Raw genomic sequence first — 17,758 nt, forward strand, 5'->3', positions numbered from 1 at the left:
TGTGCTAGTGAACAAAAGAATTCATATAAACCATCCAGGTTACCTTTTTTTCAGGTTACTTTTCAATATTCATTCTGGGACAAGTTTAAAGTTGTTGGCAACTTGGCGCCTCACAGTGTTGTTAACCTGTCACTTCTCATAGCTCACCTGATTGCTACCAGAGCATTATCTTTAGCCATTCTCAAGGTAATGAAAATAACAATAGAAGGCTCTAAATAGACTCACCTGGGCCGACTAATGCTCCAAGGTTCCACATTTTTCCCTTGAAAGGGATTTCAAAGTCATACAACTCACTGGCTCAATATAAAAATATTAAATGTTATTATTATTATTATTATTATTATTATTATTATTACTAAAAAAAAGAAAAACTCATTATTATTATAATAACAAGAACTTTATCAAAATCTCCTCAAATTTTATTATTTAGCTCTTATTAACTGAGCTGGAGGTCTGTATGGGAGAATCTTGACCGAGGTCGTGAGTACAGACCGAACGCAGTGAGGTCTGTACACACGACCGAGGTCAAGATTCTCCCATAAAGACCGACTTAGCTCAGTTAATAAGATGTTTATTATATGGCAAAGAAGAAAACTTTAATTCGTTTAATGTAACTGGTTTGCTGACATTTTGCTTGCGAACGGCAATGAGCTTAACTTAAACATGCCGAAATTTGCTCGTCATCTTTACTTTTTTTTCTTGTCATCAGGCTTTTTGGCACTTCCATAAATGATTGAGAAGAAAATAAAAGAAAATGGTGAACATTTTTGTATTTTAGTTTGCTACTTTTTTCAACGCAAAATGAAACCGGTCTAGATGCCAGTCTAGATGGGAAAATCTAGACTGCGCTCAAAATCGATTTCAGCCAATCACATTCGTGAATTCGGTAGTTCCCAGTCCTTGTGAGACACAGCCATATAACAGTTAAAAATATTAAAATTAGAACTTTATTATTATTATTATTATTATTATTATGTGCAAAGAGTTATAAATATGATTTCTGAGGAGATTATAATTTTAAGGAGATTTTAAGTTCTTGTTATTTTTGTTATTATTACATTGTATTATTATTATTATTAAAAAAAATTATTATTATTATTATAACAAGAACTTTATCAAAAGCACCTCAGATTTTATTATTAAAAATAATGAAATCAGAACTTTATTATTTGTAAATAGGTTTTTTGAGATTTTAATAAAGTTCTTGTTATTATTATTAAATATTATTACTGTTATTATGTGTAAAGATTTGTAAATAGGTCTTCTGAGGAGATTTTAATAAAGTTAATTATTATTATTACTATTATTATTATTATTATTATTATTATTATCAAAAAAGAAAAAATTATTATTATCATCATCATCATTATGGCTCATCAGTCACTTGATGTAGGTGATGATGTTTTAGGGGAGGGGCAGGATGAAAAGCTTAGAACAATGAAATTTCCTTACGTTAACAGCCCTGATTAAGGTCATCGAAATTCCATTTCAGAGACACCTAACCAAATTTAAATCCCTAATCTACATTTTCTAGTGGTAAATTTTTACGTAAATTATAACGAAAATTTTCAAGAAGGAAATATACATTTGATCAGAAAACAAAATACGCCTGGACAGGACAAAAGGGCTGAGATACAAAATATATACAAAATAAATCAATTATATTTGGTGATTTCTCTCCGCTTTAAAACAGATGATGCCTTCTAACAAAGGGATCGCAAAAAGGTGTTCTTCCCATGTAAGAGGACATAATTTGGCCGTTTTAAAAGTCAGGAACTTCATTGTAGAAAACGCTAACACCAGCGATACCGATGTCACAAATTCAGCCTACGTTTCCAAACTTTAAATCGATCTCCAGTTAATTTTTGAAGCTTGGTTTAGACAGTCGTTAATTCAAGACGACCAATCTTGATTAAAATCAAATCTCCTGGTGAAAATCTTTCCGAAGATCACTCTCTTAATAAGTAACCGTGTTTTAACAGTTTAATTTGCTTTTTGCTTCTTTGAAGTTGCTTTTTAGTACCGTTCTCTTTTTCAACTCGTGAATTGCGTAAGCAAGTTACGGGTTGTAGTGGTGGGTCAGATTATGCAAATTAGGGTTAACTTTCCATCGCAATTCCGCTGTTTTGTGGGCGCATATATCGTTTCACATCTCTAGACGTGTTACTTAACTGCAAGTGTTGCGCTAAAAATGGAACTCTTAGTTCAAATAATTCAAATTTAAATAGGTGTCAAAACTTCTGGTTAATTTGTTGATCAGGGAAAGTGTTAAGAGTCCCTGTCCATAAATATGGAAAATAACTCGGCAAGGGTCGAAAATTCGATTTCCCTCATATTTTTATGGTAGATAGGCTAGGTCATGACAAAAACTACTGGATAGTTTTTTGGCAAAATAGCCTTTTATCTCAAAGAAATATGCAAACTACCAAATTCCGTTGAAATCGTCATTTGACGCACCGTTTTATTAAACAAGTTTGAGAGCCTCGCATGCAAAACCACGTCATTCTTTCGTCTTTAAAACACTGCAATGTTTAAATGTGTACTTGGTTGATTTTTGGGAATGTTGCGGTTTTTGTTGGGTGCAAAATAATTAAATTTGGAAGACATATATTTCATTCACTTAAAAGTACTTCGTAAAAATAATTGATTTTCACCATGTGCGAAACCTTCAAATGGATTAAGCTTCTGGTGGTTGAATCGCAGAAGGATGGTCTACAGATTCCTGTAAAAATTTCTTTGGGCAAATGATTGTGAGCGACGCGAGAGCTTTTCAAAGTACGTCAAAAATGCAGATATTTGACCATTCGTCGTCAAATTTCAATTTACGGGTTAGACATATATTTTAGCACGCGTCGCATGTCTTGAGCTATATTAAGTTGAAATACACACAGAGCTGATAATTTCGAAATGTTCTAACCTTATTTGCTGTAAAAGGCAGGTCCAAAAGCCGATTTGACGTGTTTCTGTCACCATTCGTCGCACATAATAGGGGTTGGCCGTTTTATAAAGGTTGTTGTACCTGGAATAATTTTTCACTATCGGGTTATAAATTTAGCTAAATTTCTTAGTAAACATGTCAAGCGGCCGCCTCCCATTTCCCCGAGGGTAGCCCACTGTATTATATGTAAACCAAAAATAATTGCACAGCGCGAAAAGACCTAGGTACGAGTTTAGCGTTACAGTATTTACGCCGGGCGTGTAGGTAGCGGTGGTCTTATAAAAGATGACAACACGAGCAATGGTTAACTATTCATTCTTTTCATTGCTTAATTTAATCTCTTCCTACTCAACAAGATTGTGTGTTCCCTGTGGTTCCAAGCCTTACGAAGCCTTACGTATAAGGATAGAAATTGTTCTACCCCTACCCCTAAAATGGGATGACAGCATTGCATGACGAACAAACAAGGAACCGCTGCAAGCAAGGATTCAAGCAGCAATAGATCAAACGATGATCAAACGTAATATTTTGGTGTAGTGCAAAGAAAGCAACTATCTACAAATCACTTAGCCGTTTTTGACTTAGATGCAGTCGTGATCATATGTGTCGAAAGAGGGTCATAGATTCATGGTATTCGACCATTAAATAAGTTGACAGTTGGCGATGTACATCGGACGTTGTGTAAACAAAAGCAAACTTCTGCTTTATGTGCGACGAATGGTGACAGAAACACGTCAAATCGGCTTTTGGACCTGCCTTTTACAGCAAATAAGGTTAGAACATTTCGAAATTATCAGCTCTGTGTCTATTTCAACTTAATATAGCTCAAAACATATGGCGCGTGCTGAAATATATGTCTAACCCGTAAATTGAAATTTGACGACGGATGGTCAAATATCTGCATTTTTAACGTACTTTGAAAAGCTCTCGCGTCGCTCACAATCATTTGCCCAAAGAAATTTTTACAGGAATCTGTAGACCATCCTTCTGCGATTCAACCACCAGAAGCTTAATCCATTTGAAGGTTTCGCACATGGTGAAAATCAATTATTTTTACGAAGTACTTTTAAGTAAATGAAATACATGTCTTCCAAATTTAATTATTCTGCACCCAAAAAGACAAGGCAGCATTCCCTAAAATCAACCCAGTATACATTTAAACATTGTACAAAAATATTTGAGTGTTTTAAAGACGGAAGAATGATGTGGTTTTGCATACGAGGCTCTCAAACTTGTTTAATAAAATGGTGTGTCAAATGACGATTTTAACGGAATTTGGTAATTTGCATATTTCTTTGAGATAAAAGGATATTTTGCCAAAAAACTATCCAGTAGTTTTTTTCATGCCCTAGCCTATCTACCATAAGAATATGAGTGAAATCGAATTTTCGACCCTTGCCGCGAAATTAAGAATTTGTCTGATTTTTACAGGCAGGCACTCTCAAGAGGCTGTCCGCGTAAGAACGGATAAGGCAAATTTCGGACCCATTGTACAAATATCACATTTATTTGGATTAATTCGATTTCTTTTGTATATATTCTAAGATTTTTTAAGTCATATTCTTTTTATATTTTATATTTCTAAATTTGTTGTTATTTTTTTTCTAAGTAATTTTTTTGAGGACCCTTCTGTAAACCACTCTAATGTGATGTTGGTATCATCATTAGAGATTACTACTACTTTCATTTTTTGGGAGACGGTTTTCAAGGTGATCTCATACCGGCCTAAACAGGCTAATTTGAATTGGTAGACTCTGAAATTTCGCTAGAAATGTCGGGCGCTGCCAATACACAGTTTTTTATTCCAACAAGCTGAATAAATTGCATGCAAAAGTTTCACCTTTCTTCGGTCTTTTAAAGGTTTAGCAATTATATTCTGTTAACGTTTGACGGAGTTATGATTTTTTAAAATACCTCCTGCCGAACTCCGGAATGTGCGAAGCATAACATACCAAAAGTTAAAAGCTCTTTTCTCACATGTGGGACCTGATCTAGGATCGAGTCTATGATTACTCCAAAGTACTAACATCAATGTAAAAATGTATGGAATAAAATTTGTGGGCACTCTCCACTGCGCGCCATACAGAGCTCCACGAATTTGCCAATTATTCGCCATTTTGATGGTAAACAAAGATAACGACGGTCGCACCTGTAACCAATTTTCATGCACCGCAAACGCTTGGAAACAAAATAATCACCGCTACAGGTCAAATAAGAGATTTTAAATAAGATTATCCTCAGTTTAGCCGTTGTTTCGAGAAAATTCTAAAAAAAATCTAGTATAAACGATGATTACCTTCCCACCATCGATATGCAAATTGTTGTTTGAGTCTATGTTGCGATGGGACAATATACGTTCTAGGGCAAATAATTTTTCCTTACCTGAGGGGGAAAATCTCCACTCAGCCTCTCAGTGAAGCTTTCCTTTAAGTTTGCGAGCTTCTTTCATTTGCCACGATGCAGTAACGCAATGGTTTTTTTTTTCCAAAGCTTTACTTGTTCGTTTCACTTAAGTGAATTAAGACGAGCCAGATTGGCTCTTTTGGCCAAAACCTTCTCTTCTCGAGAATTACCATACTGCCAAAAAATTTATTCCGCTGGACTCACGCTTTAGTTCAAAAAGTTTTGCATGGGTTTATTTTCGCTGGGGGTACTATCAGAGAGAATTTTGTTTCAAAATTCAAAATGCCAGCGTAGACGTAACGTGCACATAGGAATATCGCATATAATGGTAATTCTCCAAAATAATTTGGAAGACGGGAAATGTCTTAGATTTGAGCAACACGTGCACGCATTTTACATTATTTTTGAATTTTCGCAGGCAAATTCCAATCCCCAGGGCCAAAAATGGTGCTCAAATGCCTCAAGTTAGGGTCATATTGGGCGATCAAATGGCTTTTCGTATGCTCAAAAAAAATCACTTATAGAACAGAAATCTACGTGATTTGGAAATACTATTTTCATTTTTTTTTTTGACACTTTAAATGAAGCATAGGGCGTTTGCGGGCCCTTCCACCCCAATATCAATGTCACTGACGGACATGATTTTCCCATAAAATCCCTCTTGGTCAACGTAACAAAAGGCGGAAATTTTGCTCAATTTGACCCCACCCCACCCCACCCTTCCCATAGAGCGCCAAATTCATCGCCCTATAAATTTAATTTTAAACAACGTGTGAACTCTCATTTCCACGATGCTTCCGCTGACTCAAAATAGGTTTAAACCACTTGTTAATATCTCTCCCCATCCCTATTGCTGAAAAGATACAACGACTGTTAGGACAATCAGCACTTAATGACTGGCGTCAAGGGAAACAGTGAGTCTTGTTCCCCGAGACCCCCAATGTTCCCCGAGGCAAAGTCTCGGGGAATATTGAAGTCGAGGGGAGGGGGGAATTTGACAATGTTGCTCAAAATTTATAGGGTGATGAATTTGGCGCTCTATGGGAAGGGTGGGGTGGGGCAGGGTGAGGTGAAATTGAGCAAAATTTCCGCGTTATGTTGCAATGATCAAGAGGAATTTTAAGGGAAAATAATTTCCGTCAGTGACATTGCTCCTGGGATGGAAGGGCCTGCAAACGCCTTATGCTTCATTTGAAGTGTCAAAAAAATATCGTTTCCAAATCACGTAGATTTCTGTTCTCTGAGTGATTTTTTAAGCACGTGAGGGGCCATGTGATCGCCTAATATGACCCTAACTTGCGGCATTTGAGCACCATTTTTGGTCCGGGGGATAGGAATTTGCCCCCGAAAATTCAAAATATAAAATGCGTGCACGTGTTCCTCAGATATAAAACTTTTCCTGTCTTTCACATCGTTTTTGCTCATGGATAACGTAGTCTTCCATGAGCGTAGAAGGCAGTCCAATGGCCCTTACTCACTCACTCACTCACTCACTCACTCGATTCTGATTAATTTATTAATTAAAGTTGGATTAAACATTTTTTCCTGCTACCTCACCTGCTGAGTATTGTTTTTGTCCCAAAGACGTCTGCGCATACGTTTGGCAGGTTTTATGGGGGTATTGGAAAGGCGTTAATTTATTTATTACGCATAACACGAGAATTTTATTCCATAGAGCTCATTTGAAGAAATCTCTATGCTTTATTTTCACTTGTGAAAAAAGCCTGTACAACTCTTTCACGTGTTGAATTATAACCAATCAACGATAGCGTAAAGGCCTTTCCGAGCCAATCACAATCGTGCATCGTTTACATTCAAATAGATTGAGAATTACTTTTATATGCGGTATTCCTGTGTGTACTCGCGAGGCGGGTACTCCCAGAATAATTGGGTGGGGGTGTGCGGCCCGCTTCCTGAAACCCTTACCCTTTTTATGACCAAAATCTGCGATTTTCCCCACCCTATATTTGACCTGGAAATTACCTTCATCTAAAAAGCATACACAGTTCAAGATTAGAGTTCAAAAACTATACCCTTATAAGGGAGTACCACCCCGGCCCCGCCCCTGGGAGGGTGTACGTTACAGTTTTTTACACGCTGGCATTTTGAATTTTGAAACAAATTCTTTCTGATAGTACCCCCAGCGAAAATAAACCCATGCAAAATCTTTTGAACTAAAGTGTGAGTCCAGCGGCATTTTGGTAATACGGTAATTCTCGAGAAGAGAAGGTTTTGGACAAAAGAGCCAATCTGGCTCGTCTTAATTCAATTAAGTGAAACGAAAAAGTTTTGAAAATAAACATTGCGTTACCGCATTGTGGGAAATGAAAAGAAGTTCGCAAACTTAAAGGAAAGCTTCACTGAGAGGCTGAGTGGAGATTTTTTCCCCCTCAGGTAAGGAACAATTATTGAGTTATTTTTTTGTTTAAAAAATACCTCTTAGTCGGCACGTCGGGTATGTTATGGACGGGTCAATGGGTGGGTGGGTGGGTGGGTGGGTGGGTGAGTGAGTGAGTGAGTGAGTGAGTGAGTGAGTGAGTGAGTGAGTGAGTGAGTGAGTGAGTGAGTGAGTGAGTGAGTGAGTGAGTGAGTGAGTGAGTGAGTGAGAGAGTGAGTGAGTGAGTGAGAGATGTATGTATGTCACACCAATCTAATTGGATCTACTATGAACAGCCAATCAAATTTCTTGTTGTAAAGGTAAATGGTATGTGAGAAACAAAAGGTATGTATAAACACAAGGACTTTGGTAATTGAAAAATAAAGAGTGACGTGTATGTTGCCGGTTTGTGATTTTTAGTCCGGTTTGGAGCGGAGTGTGACAGTTACATACGTACACTGGGTTGTTTTAGAGTGCATAATTTTCAGTGTAATGGTGGCTAGTTATGAACGAGATGAGTCTTGAGTTTTGAAGCAGTTCATGAGTTAGTAGTGAGCAAATGGCACGAGATATTTTTATTTTTAATTACAAAGGGTAACTTGATACTTTTGTTTTTCACAAGAAGTTAATTCAATTAGAGGTCACGAGTCGTCGGTTCTAGTTCTTAGGACATGTTTTAGAGGAGACGAGACTATTTAGATTTGAAGCAGTTCTAACGTTTACAATAGTAAGTAACGATTGTTTTGTTCTTATTGCATGCAAACATAACGAGATATTTTTATTTTTTAGTTACAATGGGTAATTTGACACTCTTGTTTTTCACAAGATAGTAAATTCAGTCAGAGCTGACGAATCGTCACCACTTGTTCCCACGAGATGTTTGCTATCTTTAGTTACAAATGGTGACGTAAGACTTTTGTTTTTTTATATGGGAGTAAATTCAATTAGAGCTGACAAGTTATCGGCTGTTGTTCCCAGGATATTAAACAAAAAAGAAGCTTTCATTTCCAGAGTGTTTTTACGTCTCTGCAGTAGCAGTTTAATAGTTTTATTTGATGACATTCATTTTAGTCCGATATTTTTTAAAGGTAAAAAGTATGAAAACTGTTCAAATGTTCTTTGAAGACTGCGTGGCGTCAAGTTAAAGTGCATTTAATGAAATCAGACTTTCAACGTGTCAGAGGGGTTTTTTTCTTTCTTTCTATTTTTGAGTTATTTTTTTCTAAAAAAAAAAACCTCTTAGTCGGCACGTCGAGTATGTTATGGACGGGTCAATGGATGAGTGAATGAGTGAGAGATGTATGTATGTCACACCAATCAGATTGGATCTTCTGTAAACAGCCAATCAAATTTCTTGTTGTAAAGGTAAATGGTATGTGAGAAGATTTGATCCCGATAGAGTTCAGAACGGCCATATTTATTCTTCTATAAAAGAGGAGGAAGTATTCATATATTGGGTTTACTTCGACATTTTCTGTGGGTTAGGCTGAGGATTTTAGTTAAATGAACGAGATGAGCCTTGAGGTTTGAAACAGTTCGTGAGTTAGTAGTATGCCAATGAAACGAGATATTTTTAGTTACAATGGTAACTTGATACTTTTGTTTTTCACAAGGAGTAAATTTAATTAGAGGTCACGAATCGTCGCGTCTAGTTCTTAGGACATGTTTTAGAGAGGACGAGACTTTAGATTTGAAGCAGTTCTAACGTTTACAATAGTAAGTGCGGGTAACGATTGTTTTGTTCTTGCATGCAAATATAACGAGATATTTTTGTTTTTTAGTTACAAAGTGTTATTTGACACTCTTGTTTTTCACAAGGGAGTAAATTCAATTAGAGCGGACGAATCGTCACCACTCTTTCCCACGAGATGTTTGCTATCTTTAGTAACAAATGGTAACTTAACACTTTTGTTTTTTATAAGGGAGTAAATTCAATTAGAGCTGACAAGTTATCGGCTATTGTTTCCAGGATATTAAACAAAAAAGAAGCTTTCGTTTCTGCACGGTTTTTACGTCTCTGCAGTAGCAGTTTAATAGTTTTATTTGATGACATTCATTTCAGTCCGATATTTTTAAAGGTAAAAAGCATGAAAGTGTCAGAGGTTTTTTTCTCTTTCTTTCTATTTTCGTTGAAGTTGTGTTGTGTAAAAAGGTAAACTTACGACTCGTATAAAATGCGAAAAAGTCTCTCAATTAACTTGAGTATTTCTGAGCAAAAATTCCTCTTGGGGGTTGGAAGGGTTATGTGATCGGTGAGTGAGGGAGTTATGTATGTGCGCGTGTCACACCAATCACAGTGCGGGTTGTATCAAAGAACGAATCAAATTGCCTGTTAGGAAAAATAAGATGGTATCTAAACTAATCTGGAGACATGTCAGATTACTGTAGTTTGTTCAGTCAAACATTTTATGGCTAACTATTAAGCTATCTTGCCATGACCGATGTAACACCGCAACCAAAAAAGACTTGTCAAATTAGCCAAATCATTACTGTACCATGAATGCTCCTATCTCCGACACACACACAAAAAATAACTCTTGCACGCCTTGCGTGCCTATGTTTTGCCCTAGAACGTATATTGTCCCATCGCAACACAGACTCATCTGGCTACAGTAATTTGCATATCGATGGTAGGGAGGTAATCATCGTTTGGAATGTAGGAAGGTAATCATCGGTCATGAATTTTCAATTGTATTTTTTCTTTGTATTTTTCTATCTGAATTTGTAATTGTAGTTGTTTCGTAGATTTTAAGGACCACAATGAGAATTACTGGTTTTAGCAGTAATTGTGTTATCCAATAAAGTCATTATTTATTTATTTATTTATTTATTTATTTAATTTATTTATTAATTTATTTATTTATTATCGTTTATACTATTTAAAAAGCCGAATGAAGGTAGATTTTTCTCGAAACAACGGCTAAACCGAGGAAAATCTTATTTAAAATCTACAGTTTGACCTGCAGCGGTGGTTATTTTATTTCCAAGCGTTTGCGGTGCATGAAAATTGGTTACAGGTGCGATCGTCGTTATCTTTATTATCTTTGACAGAATATAATTATTAAACCTTTAAAAGATGGACTTCTGCAAAACATTCAGCTTGTTGGAATAAAAAACTGTGTATTGGCAGCATCCGACATGTCTATCTAAATTTCATCGTCTTCCTGTTTTGAGGTCACCTTGAAAACCGTCTCGCAAAACATGAAAAAAAATCGAATCAATCCAAATAAATGTGATATTCGTACAATGGATATAGTGGTTGACTTTCACTGAAGAAATGAGGCCAATCGTTAAAGAACCGAAATTTGCCTTATCCGTACTTACGCGGACAGCCTTTTAATAGGCCATATTCGTATTCTCGGTATTGGACTGGAACTAGTTTGCAACTGAGGCTAATGCGGGGAGTCTTTTCAAATGCAAATGACATTTTTCTCTTTTTATTGATATTTCCCCACATGAGCCTCCATTGCAAGCTAGTTCCAGTCCAATACCGAGAATAAGAATATGGCCTATTGCCAGGTTAGTCTTCTACGCAGACGTTCTTTGGGCTCTTCATGCAATCTTCTTCCCCACAAGAAAGATTGCGTGGCGAGTCCAAAGAACGTCTGCCTTCTGCGTCACCAGTTCTGTGGTTATAGTTACGTTACAGAAGTGCTAGGACCGTCGTCTTTTAACTCTGCAGGCACTTATAGCAATACTCAGTAGAGCAATTTTTCTTTGATAGGTGGTGAACTTTGTGGAGCTTGACAAGCCATCTGTTAAATTTTTTACTCACCTTTTTGGTCAGCTTTTGTCAGGCTATTCAACGGAGATAACAAGGTAAGGTAACGATTCCTTGTGAATTTAAATATTTATGGAACAAGGAGGGGAAATGCTATCTCAGCATCAGTCTGTTAACATGCAACGGGAGTCCCGCGCGCTCCCACGTTTGGTGGCTAAATTGCCAAAAAATAATAATAAATTTAGAGAAAAGCACAGTTTCTTTAGATTATGACGCCTGCCTGGCAAGGTAGTAATTTTGTGCCACATGTACAGCAACAGTCAGTTGAAGGATAGCAATTTGTTACCTTTTTGTCAGTCACTGTGCTGAGAAGCTGATCATATTTTCTCATCAAGTCTTGTTTACTTTCTTCACAGAAATATTTTTGAAAGAATTTCTGCAGTAAAGGAGCTTTCATTCTTTCGCCAAAGCCTTCGAATTTTCATCAAACACTTTGTTGCAAAATCGACATGGACTGATATGAACGAAAGACTTAATCTTGTAGATGGTATTCTTGGAGCTTCAGACACCACCAAACTTTAGATACATTTGCGGAATGGACGAAAATTTACTGACTTTACATCCTACTAGGAAGTAGTATAATTTTTATGTTAAGATGACGTCATCTGTGATATTGGAGCATCTCGTCATGCGTTGTGTCCACTAAGAGGCCTTTTTTAATTTAGTTGTCAGTTGTGATAAAATTTGTCAGGCTGGCTCGTCTCCCTAACTGCTACTATTGCAATGTAGTATGGGAAAACTCGTAGCCGAAACTATTAGTCACCAGCAAGTAAGGAAGCCGAAATTCATGAACTTCGACAGTTCGTTCGGTTGCACTGACTTGAAGTTAACTAAAACTAATTAGTAGAATTCCACTCGTATACTGATACAAGTGCTGCAATCTGATTGCCTGAACTACTCCTACACTATCAGACATTAGTAGCCACTCAGCTGTGTTCTATTAAAAATCCGCGAATCAGATTGGTTCTCTCATCGTTTTCTTTGTAACATTATTTAAAACTAGATCATTGGATGATGCAATTCAAGAGTTTTTATTGGCTAATCCATCATGGTATATTAACCATTGTACCATGCTCTGCAAATATAGTTAGCGTACGCGCAATTTTGGGGGTCGTTTTTATTTTTATTTTAGTTTTCTATATTTTGGGGGAGTTTTTAATAAAACAATTACTCCACTCGCGCTTGTTGGATACGAGATTGTTATAGCCGACTCGCAGTGACATCTACACAGTCCACGGTAGGTACAACTATACCACTGTTCTGGGTAGGATCTACACGGTCCGCTCTAGGTCCATCTTTCTACATTGTTCCTAGTAGGATCTCAGGGGCGTAGCCGCCATTTTGTAAGCCTTTTTAAAGCAAACAACTGCACACCTACAACGGATGGCGACAACGACATGACAATCTGGTGAATACCTACACTTTGACACAGTGTGACCCTCCCTCTCCCCCGCCCCCTTAAAAAATCCCGGCTACGCCCCTCGATCTGCACATCTCCACTGTAGGCACAACTTTCTACGTTGATCCGAGTACGTAGGATCTACACTGTAGAAGGTAGAACTAACTATACCTTTCCCAGTAAGAACTGCACGGTCCGCAGTAGGTGCAACTATCTTTACTGTTCCCAGGAACTAAGGAATTTGGACAGTGGATTGAAAATTATCAGAATTTGTTTTTTTATTATTACTGTAAAACTCAGAAAACCGTGAACACTTTGATTTGATTGTGAAAGGTTAGTTATGAAATAAAAAACAATCGCACAATAAAGTTCAGGGCACAGCTGAAAACCACAACAAATTACCGCTGCTGTTTGTGCTTTAGATTTCTCACGGTTAATTGGCTTTTTCCTAGCTTGCCACACAATGATGTTCCATAAATATTTCTGGTTCTCACGTTTTTTTCAGTTTCACAGTAATAATATAATAATTTGATAACGCAAGCAAAATGTACAGTGTTAACAATTGAATGCAAATTTGACAACTTTAAAAATTATATCCAACGTCACGAAATTTGTAGTTTAGTTAGGTACTTCCCTGAATGACTTTATTGGGTCCGGGCCTGAGATGTATGCTATGTTTGGGGTGATCCGGATCCGGATCCGGATCAGTGATCCAAGATCACTCGGATCATGGTGCATCAAAGGAACTGACGAATCCACTCTGGTCACGGATTCCTCGGTTCCTTTGATGCACCATGATCCGAGTGATCTTGGATGACTGGTCCTGATCCAGATCATCCCAAAGGAACGCACCCTATGTTCACTATATCCTCAAATTTGGAGACAACTGAGAATTCCTAAGTGAACTGACTACATTTTCGCGTAGCTTTCGGCACAGACGAGATTATTGACTGTAAATTTTTTTTACGAAATTAAAACACTTTGCTACGTTACCAAAGTTCCCTACGCCGTGGATGGGACTTTTTTACGACTTTTTAAGTCCTTTTTGGTGTGGATCTAAGGGTATCCGATCCATTTCACTATTTCTGACCATTCACTCGTCATCCACGTTTTCCTCTCCCGAGATTTTCCTTCAAGCAAAAAAATGCCGTGGTAACGCGTACTTCTTCATACACTTGCGAAGTTGCGAAAGTAACACGTAACAAGAAGCAGCTACTTTTGAGCAAAAGAGACTGTAACTCAAAAAGTTCTTAGAGTTTTCAGTTGAAATTCCCCACAAGACTAACAGGTATTATATTCTTTCTGTACAAAAGAATTCGTTCGAAGAAAAATAATTTAACCATATTTTTTGGAATTATTAGAACTTGCGATCTGCAAATATGCCGCGTTGCACAAATGCCCTATTGTCAAGTGTATTTTTTAAGTTAGTTTAAAACTATCTCTTCTAGTAATATTTGAAACTGTCTTTACAGCAAAAGAATGCGCTGACATGTCGCTTTTAATCCACGAGACTTATCAAATGAAACAGTTTTATTCTTGCAGATGAAATACAAGGATCATTTTAGTAGGAAGAACAGGCACTTTGGTAACGGTCCGGAAAATTAAGTCATAACTCTGAAAATCTGCGGTCCTACAGCAAAACTTGACACGACAACCTTAAACAGCAAGTTGTACTGTTTGGCAGTCTCAAAATGTATAACTTTTTGTCGAGTCAGCATAATTTTTCATGTTATGGGTTTTTTGACAGCTGTCGCTCAAACTGATAGCCGTCAGTTTAGACTTGCACACGTATGGTCTAAAAAAACGTAAAGCTGGTTATGAGTCATCATTGCGATAAGTTGCATATAATTCGCTTCAAAGGCAAAATCGTCACATTATTTCAAAGCTGGCTAGGTAGTTTACTTGGCTACCATCTTCGATTTTTGTTTCAAGACATGTAATAATCCAGCTTGTATGGAATAAAATTTCAGCTAATGGAACTTCAGCATATTTCTTCCTAAAATGTATATACAGTCAATCCTGTATGTTACTGCCACCCCTGGAGTTCAATAATTTTCCTTTTGTTAATGTTGGTTCACTGTCAATACTTTGTGGGCGTGGTCAAAGAAATCCCGTGCGAGTTTATAAGGTGATTTGTTTTCGGTTAAATGGCTAAATACAAAGCTAACAAATGTTTGAACTCAAGTAACTAGACAGAAACAACGCTTTTCCTTGGCATCGTATACTAAGTTGACATCTGAATGTAAAAATAAAGAAATATTTATTATAAATGGCGTACCGTAATGATTTTATTTAGAGCCTTCCTTCCCAACAAGTACCCCATAGCGACAATAATATGGTATTTACATAGAAAAGACTGATTACACAAACGAATGATATGAAGTTGGAACGTAATATTGAACAGAATTAGTATTGGAGCCCCTATCGTAACAGCTCTGACGTAAAACTTCGTGTTGTATTAGCTATGACACTCTGTGCAGCGTATTTGAGGTGTTCATACAAGGAACCTTACGAGGTGAGTAGCACGTGTTTACTTAACAAATAAAGAAGCCTCGACTGTGCTCTGTTCTGTTGTAAAGCACGCAGGAAGCGGTAGAGCACGAAAGAAGTGTAGGGGAAAACACGAGACGTGAGGCCCTGTTAGGGGTAAATTCCGACAAGCGACATGGCCTTGAAACGGCGACACGACAACCACGAACTGGCAACGAATGACAGACTACTCCAGTGAAATAGGGAAAGCGACACCAATGTCAAAACAGACCGACAGCGAATTTCGGATTTGTGAAAGCAGTATGAAAGCAGTGAATGTTTTAAACAATAAGGTCAATATCGTTTCAATAAAACCAATAAATGAGTCATAAATACGTCTCATTTTACCGACTGAAATATATTAACGTCATTAACGACATTAATTAACAAAAACTAATATCTAACTAGGGCTCGTCATGGAGGAGGATTGCGTGACGAGTCCAAAGAGCATCTGGGTAGGAGACTAGACCCACGTGCGTGCGCGCTCCATCTATCTGTCATCTGTTGGAGATATTTTACTTCATCTGTCACCGAGATACTATAGCAGGCAAAGTGGACGTAAGACATTTTCAGAGAGGAGACAACTTTGTCAAACTGACAGAGATGTCGTACGAGACATTTCTTAGATATCAAAATGAAGTGGAAGATTTTGGACCTCTGAATAGAGCTTTTCAAATAATAACGTAGACGGTCCTAAAATATACACTATTACTACTTCATTGCTGTTGTGTCTTCATTGACTTCAGTGGATGTTTTAATATTCTCTACATTACTATCATGTCAAATTTGATACAAGGCATTCACTTTTAACTGGTAGTGTCACATCAATTCGTTATTTTATTGGGGTCATTACTAGTCTAGCCATGGATCGAGGTTGAATAAACTGCACCTACAAAAACTGAAAGTCACTCTGGTCTCAGTTTTCAAATTACCTTATTATTATTATTATTATTATTATTATTATTATTATTAATAAGACGAAATTCCGACATAAGAACCTTGCGAAGTGTCGACATAGCTGCTTGTGAAATTCAGACAGGGGGCATGGGCAACCCCCCTAACAGGGCCTCAGACGTAGTCGAGTGTTTTTCCCTACTTTTTGAGTGCTTTACTGCTTCCTAAGTGCTTTACAACAGAACAGAACACAGTCGAGGCTTCTTTATTTGTTTTATGATAAAGAATCCGATAATTTCCCCACGCATTTGGCTGAATTTTCAAACCAAACTTTATTTTCCAAACGAGCAAAAGTGGGCATGTGCTAAAACCCGAAACAACGAAACGAAACCACCGAAACGAAATCACCGAAACGAGCGAAACGAGCGAAACGAAACCACCGAAACAAGCGAAGCGACCAAAACGAAAAACAGATACGACAAATACGATACGAAACGACCAAAAAAAAACCACGGGCCAGCGAAAGACAGAATTATCTTACATTTAGGACTTTGAGCAGTAAGGCTGTCTTGTTAATGAAGAATACAAAAGCAAAAACCGACACAACGTAGAATGATTTTTTGAAGGTGTACTATATTTCGGCTGGCCAAACCAGCCTTCTTCAGGTACAATGGAAGATTTTACATTGTCTTGTTAAGACTGAAAGAAAATGTTGTTGTATTTTTGTATGTATATTAAGGGTGGAACGCCGACCAAAGCAGATGGGAAAAGAAAAGAAAGGAAAATAATAGAAAAGTTAGGAAAAGAAGGATTCATTGATAACGTCTCAGTCAGTATCGCTACTTTTCTCCCTTAGACTACGTTTAAACTGTATAGTAGGGAGGAGTGGAGATCAGCTTTTTAGAGTTCACTCAGCAGAGGTTAGTTCATGGGAGTGAGGAATGAAAAAAGCTTCAATTGACAATCAAACTCAACGATTTTTTAATGAATTTTCTTCGGGACAACTCATAATTAACAGTTATCTTGTAATCAGTATATCACCGACAAATGCTGAAGAGAAAAGAACAGCAACAAAAACAAACAAAAAAGCATTTCATTATCTGAGCGTTTAGAATAGACCTCTTCACGCTCTAATGGACATTATGGGTAATCAGGGCAAATTTACAAAGAAGCAAATCGTCGACACCCTTGTGCTCATCCATCTTTCAAAATGTCACGATGTCACACGGGTGGCTAAAGAGCAGGATCTGGGTACGAGATCAGGCTGCCATAGTAACGTGCCAGAGATCAAAGCTGTTTTTTTTAACTTTTTTATTTATTTACTTACTATTTTACTTGTTTCGGTGGTTTCGTTTCGGTCGTTTCGTTTCGTTGTTTCGGGTTTTAGTACATGCCGCAAAAGTGGCGTCAGCCGTACACTGTTCTCTGATGAAGCAC

The 17,758-nt window shown here is 37.3% G+C and overlaps 2 protein-coding genes across 6 annotated transcripts in view; both read left to right on the forward strand.

Moving 5' to 3' along the window:
- Positions 1 to 14,906, forward strand: part of LOC145487505 (nucleolar MIF4G domain-containing protein 1-like) — a 156,984-nt gene extending 142,078 nt beyond the window's left edge. Inside the window, exons 18-20 of one of the 5 annotated variants that reach the window (XM_081466309.1) lie at positions 55 to 186; positions 11,443 to 11,537; positions 11,856 to 14,902. In XM_081466309.1, the coding sequence (XP_081322435.1) occupies positions 55 to 186; positions 11,443 to 11,537; positions 11,856 to 12,021 (393 nt within the window). In that variant the 3' untranslated portion in view covers positions 12,022 to 14,902. Of the gene's footprint in view, positions 1 to 54; positions 938 to 10,288; positions 10,735 to 11,442; positions 11,538 to 11,855 lie in introns of those variants that run through there. The other 4 variants (XM_081466312.1, XM_081466314.1, XM_081466311.1 and 1 more) reach the window with 4 other exon arrangements.
- The window catches only part of LOC145487525 (uncharacterized), a 148,851-nt gene that overhangs the window by 118,126 nt on the left and 12,967 nt on the right, over positions 1 to 17,758 (forward strand). The gene's annotated exons all lie outside the window — the stretch shown is intronic.

The sequence above is a fragment of the Orbicella franksi genome, chromosome 5 (genome assembly GCF_964199315.1).
Source record: "Orbicella franksi chromosome 5, jaOrbFran1.1, whole genome shotgun sequence".
In the NCBI taxonomy this organism is placed as follows: Eukaryota; Metazoa; Cnidaria; class Anthozoa; order Scleractinia; family Merulinidae; genus Orbicella; species Orbicella franksi.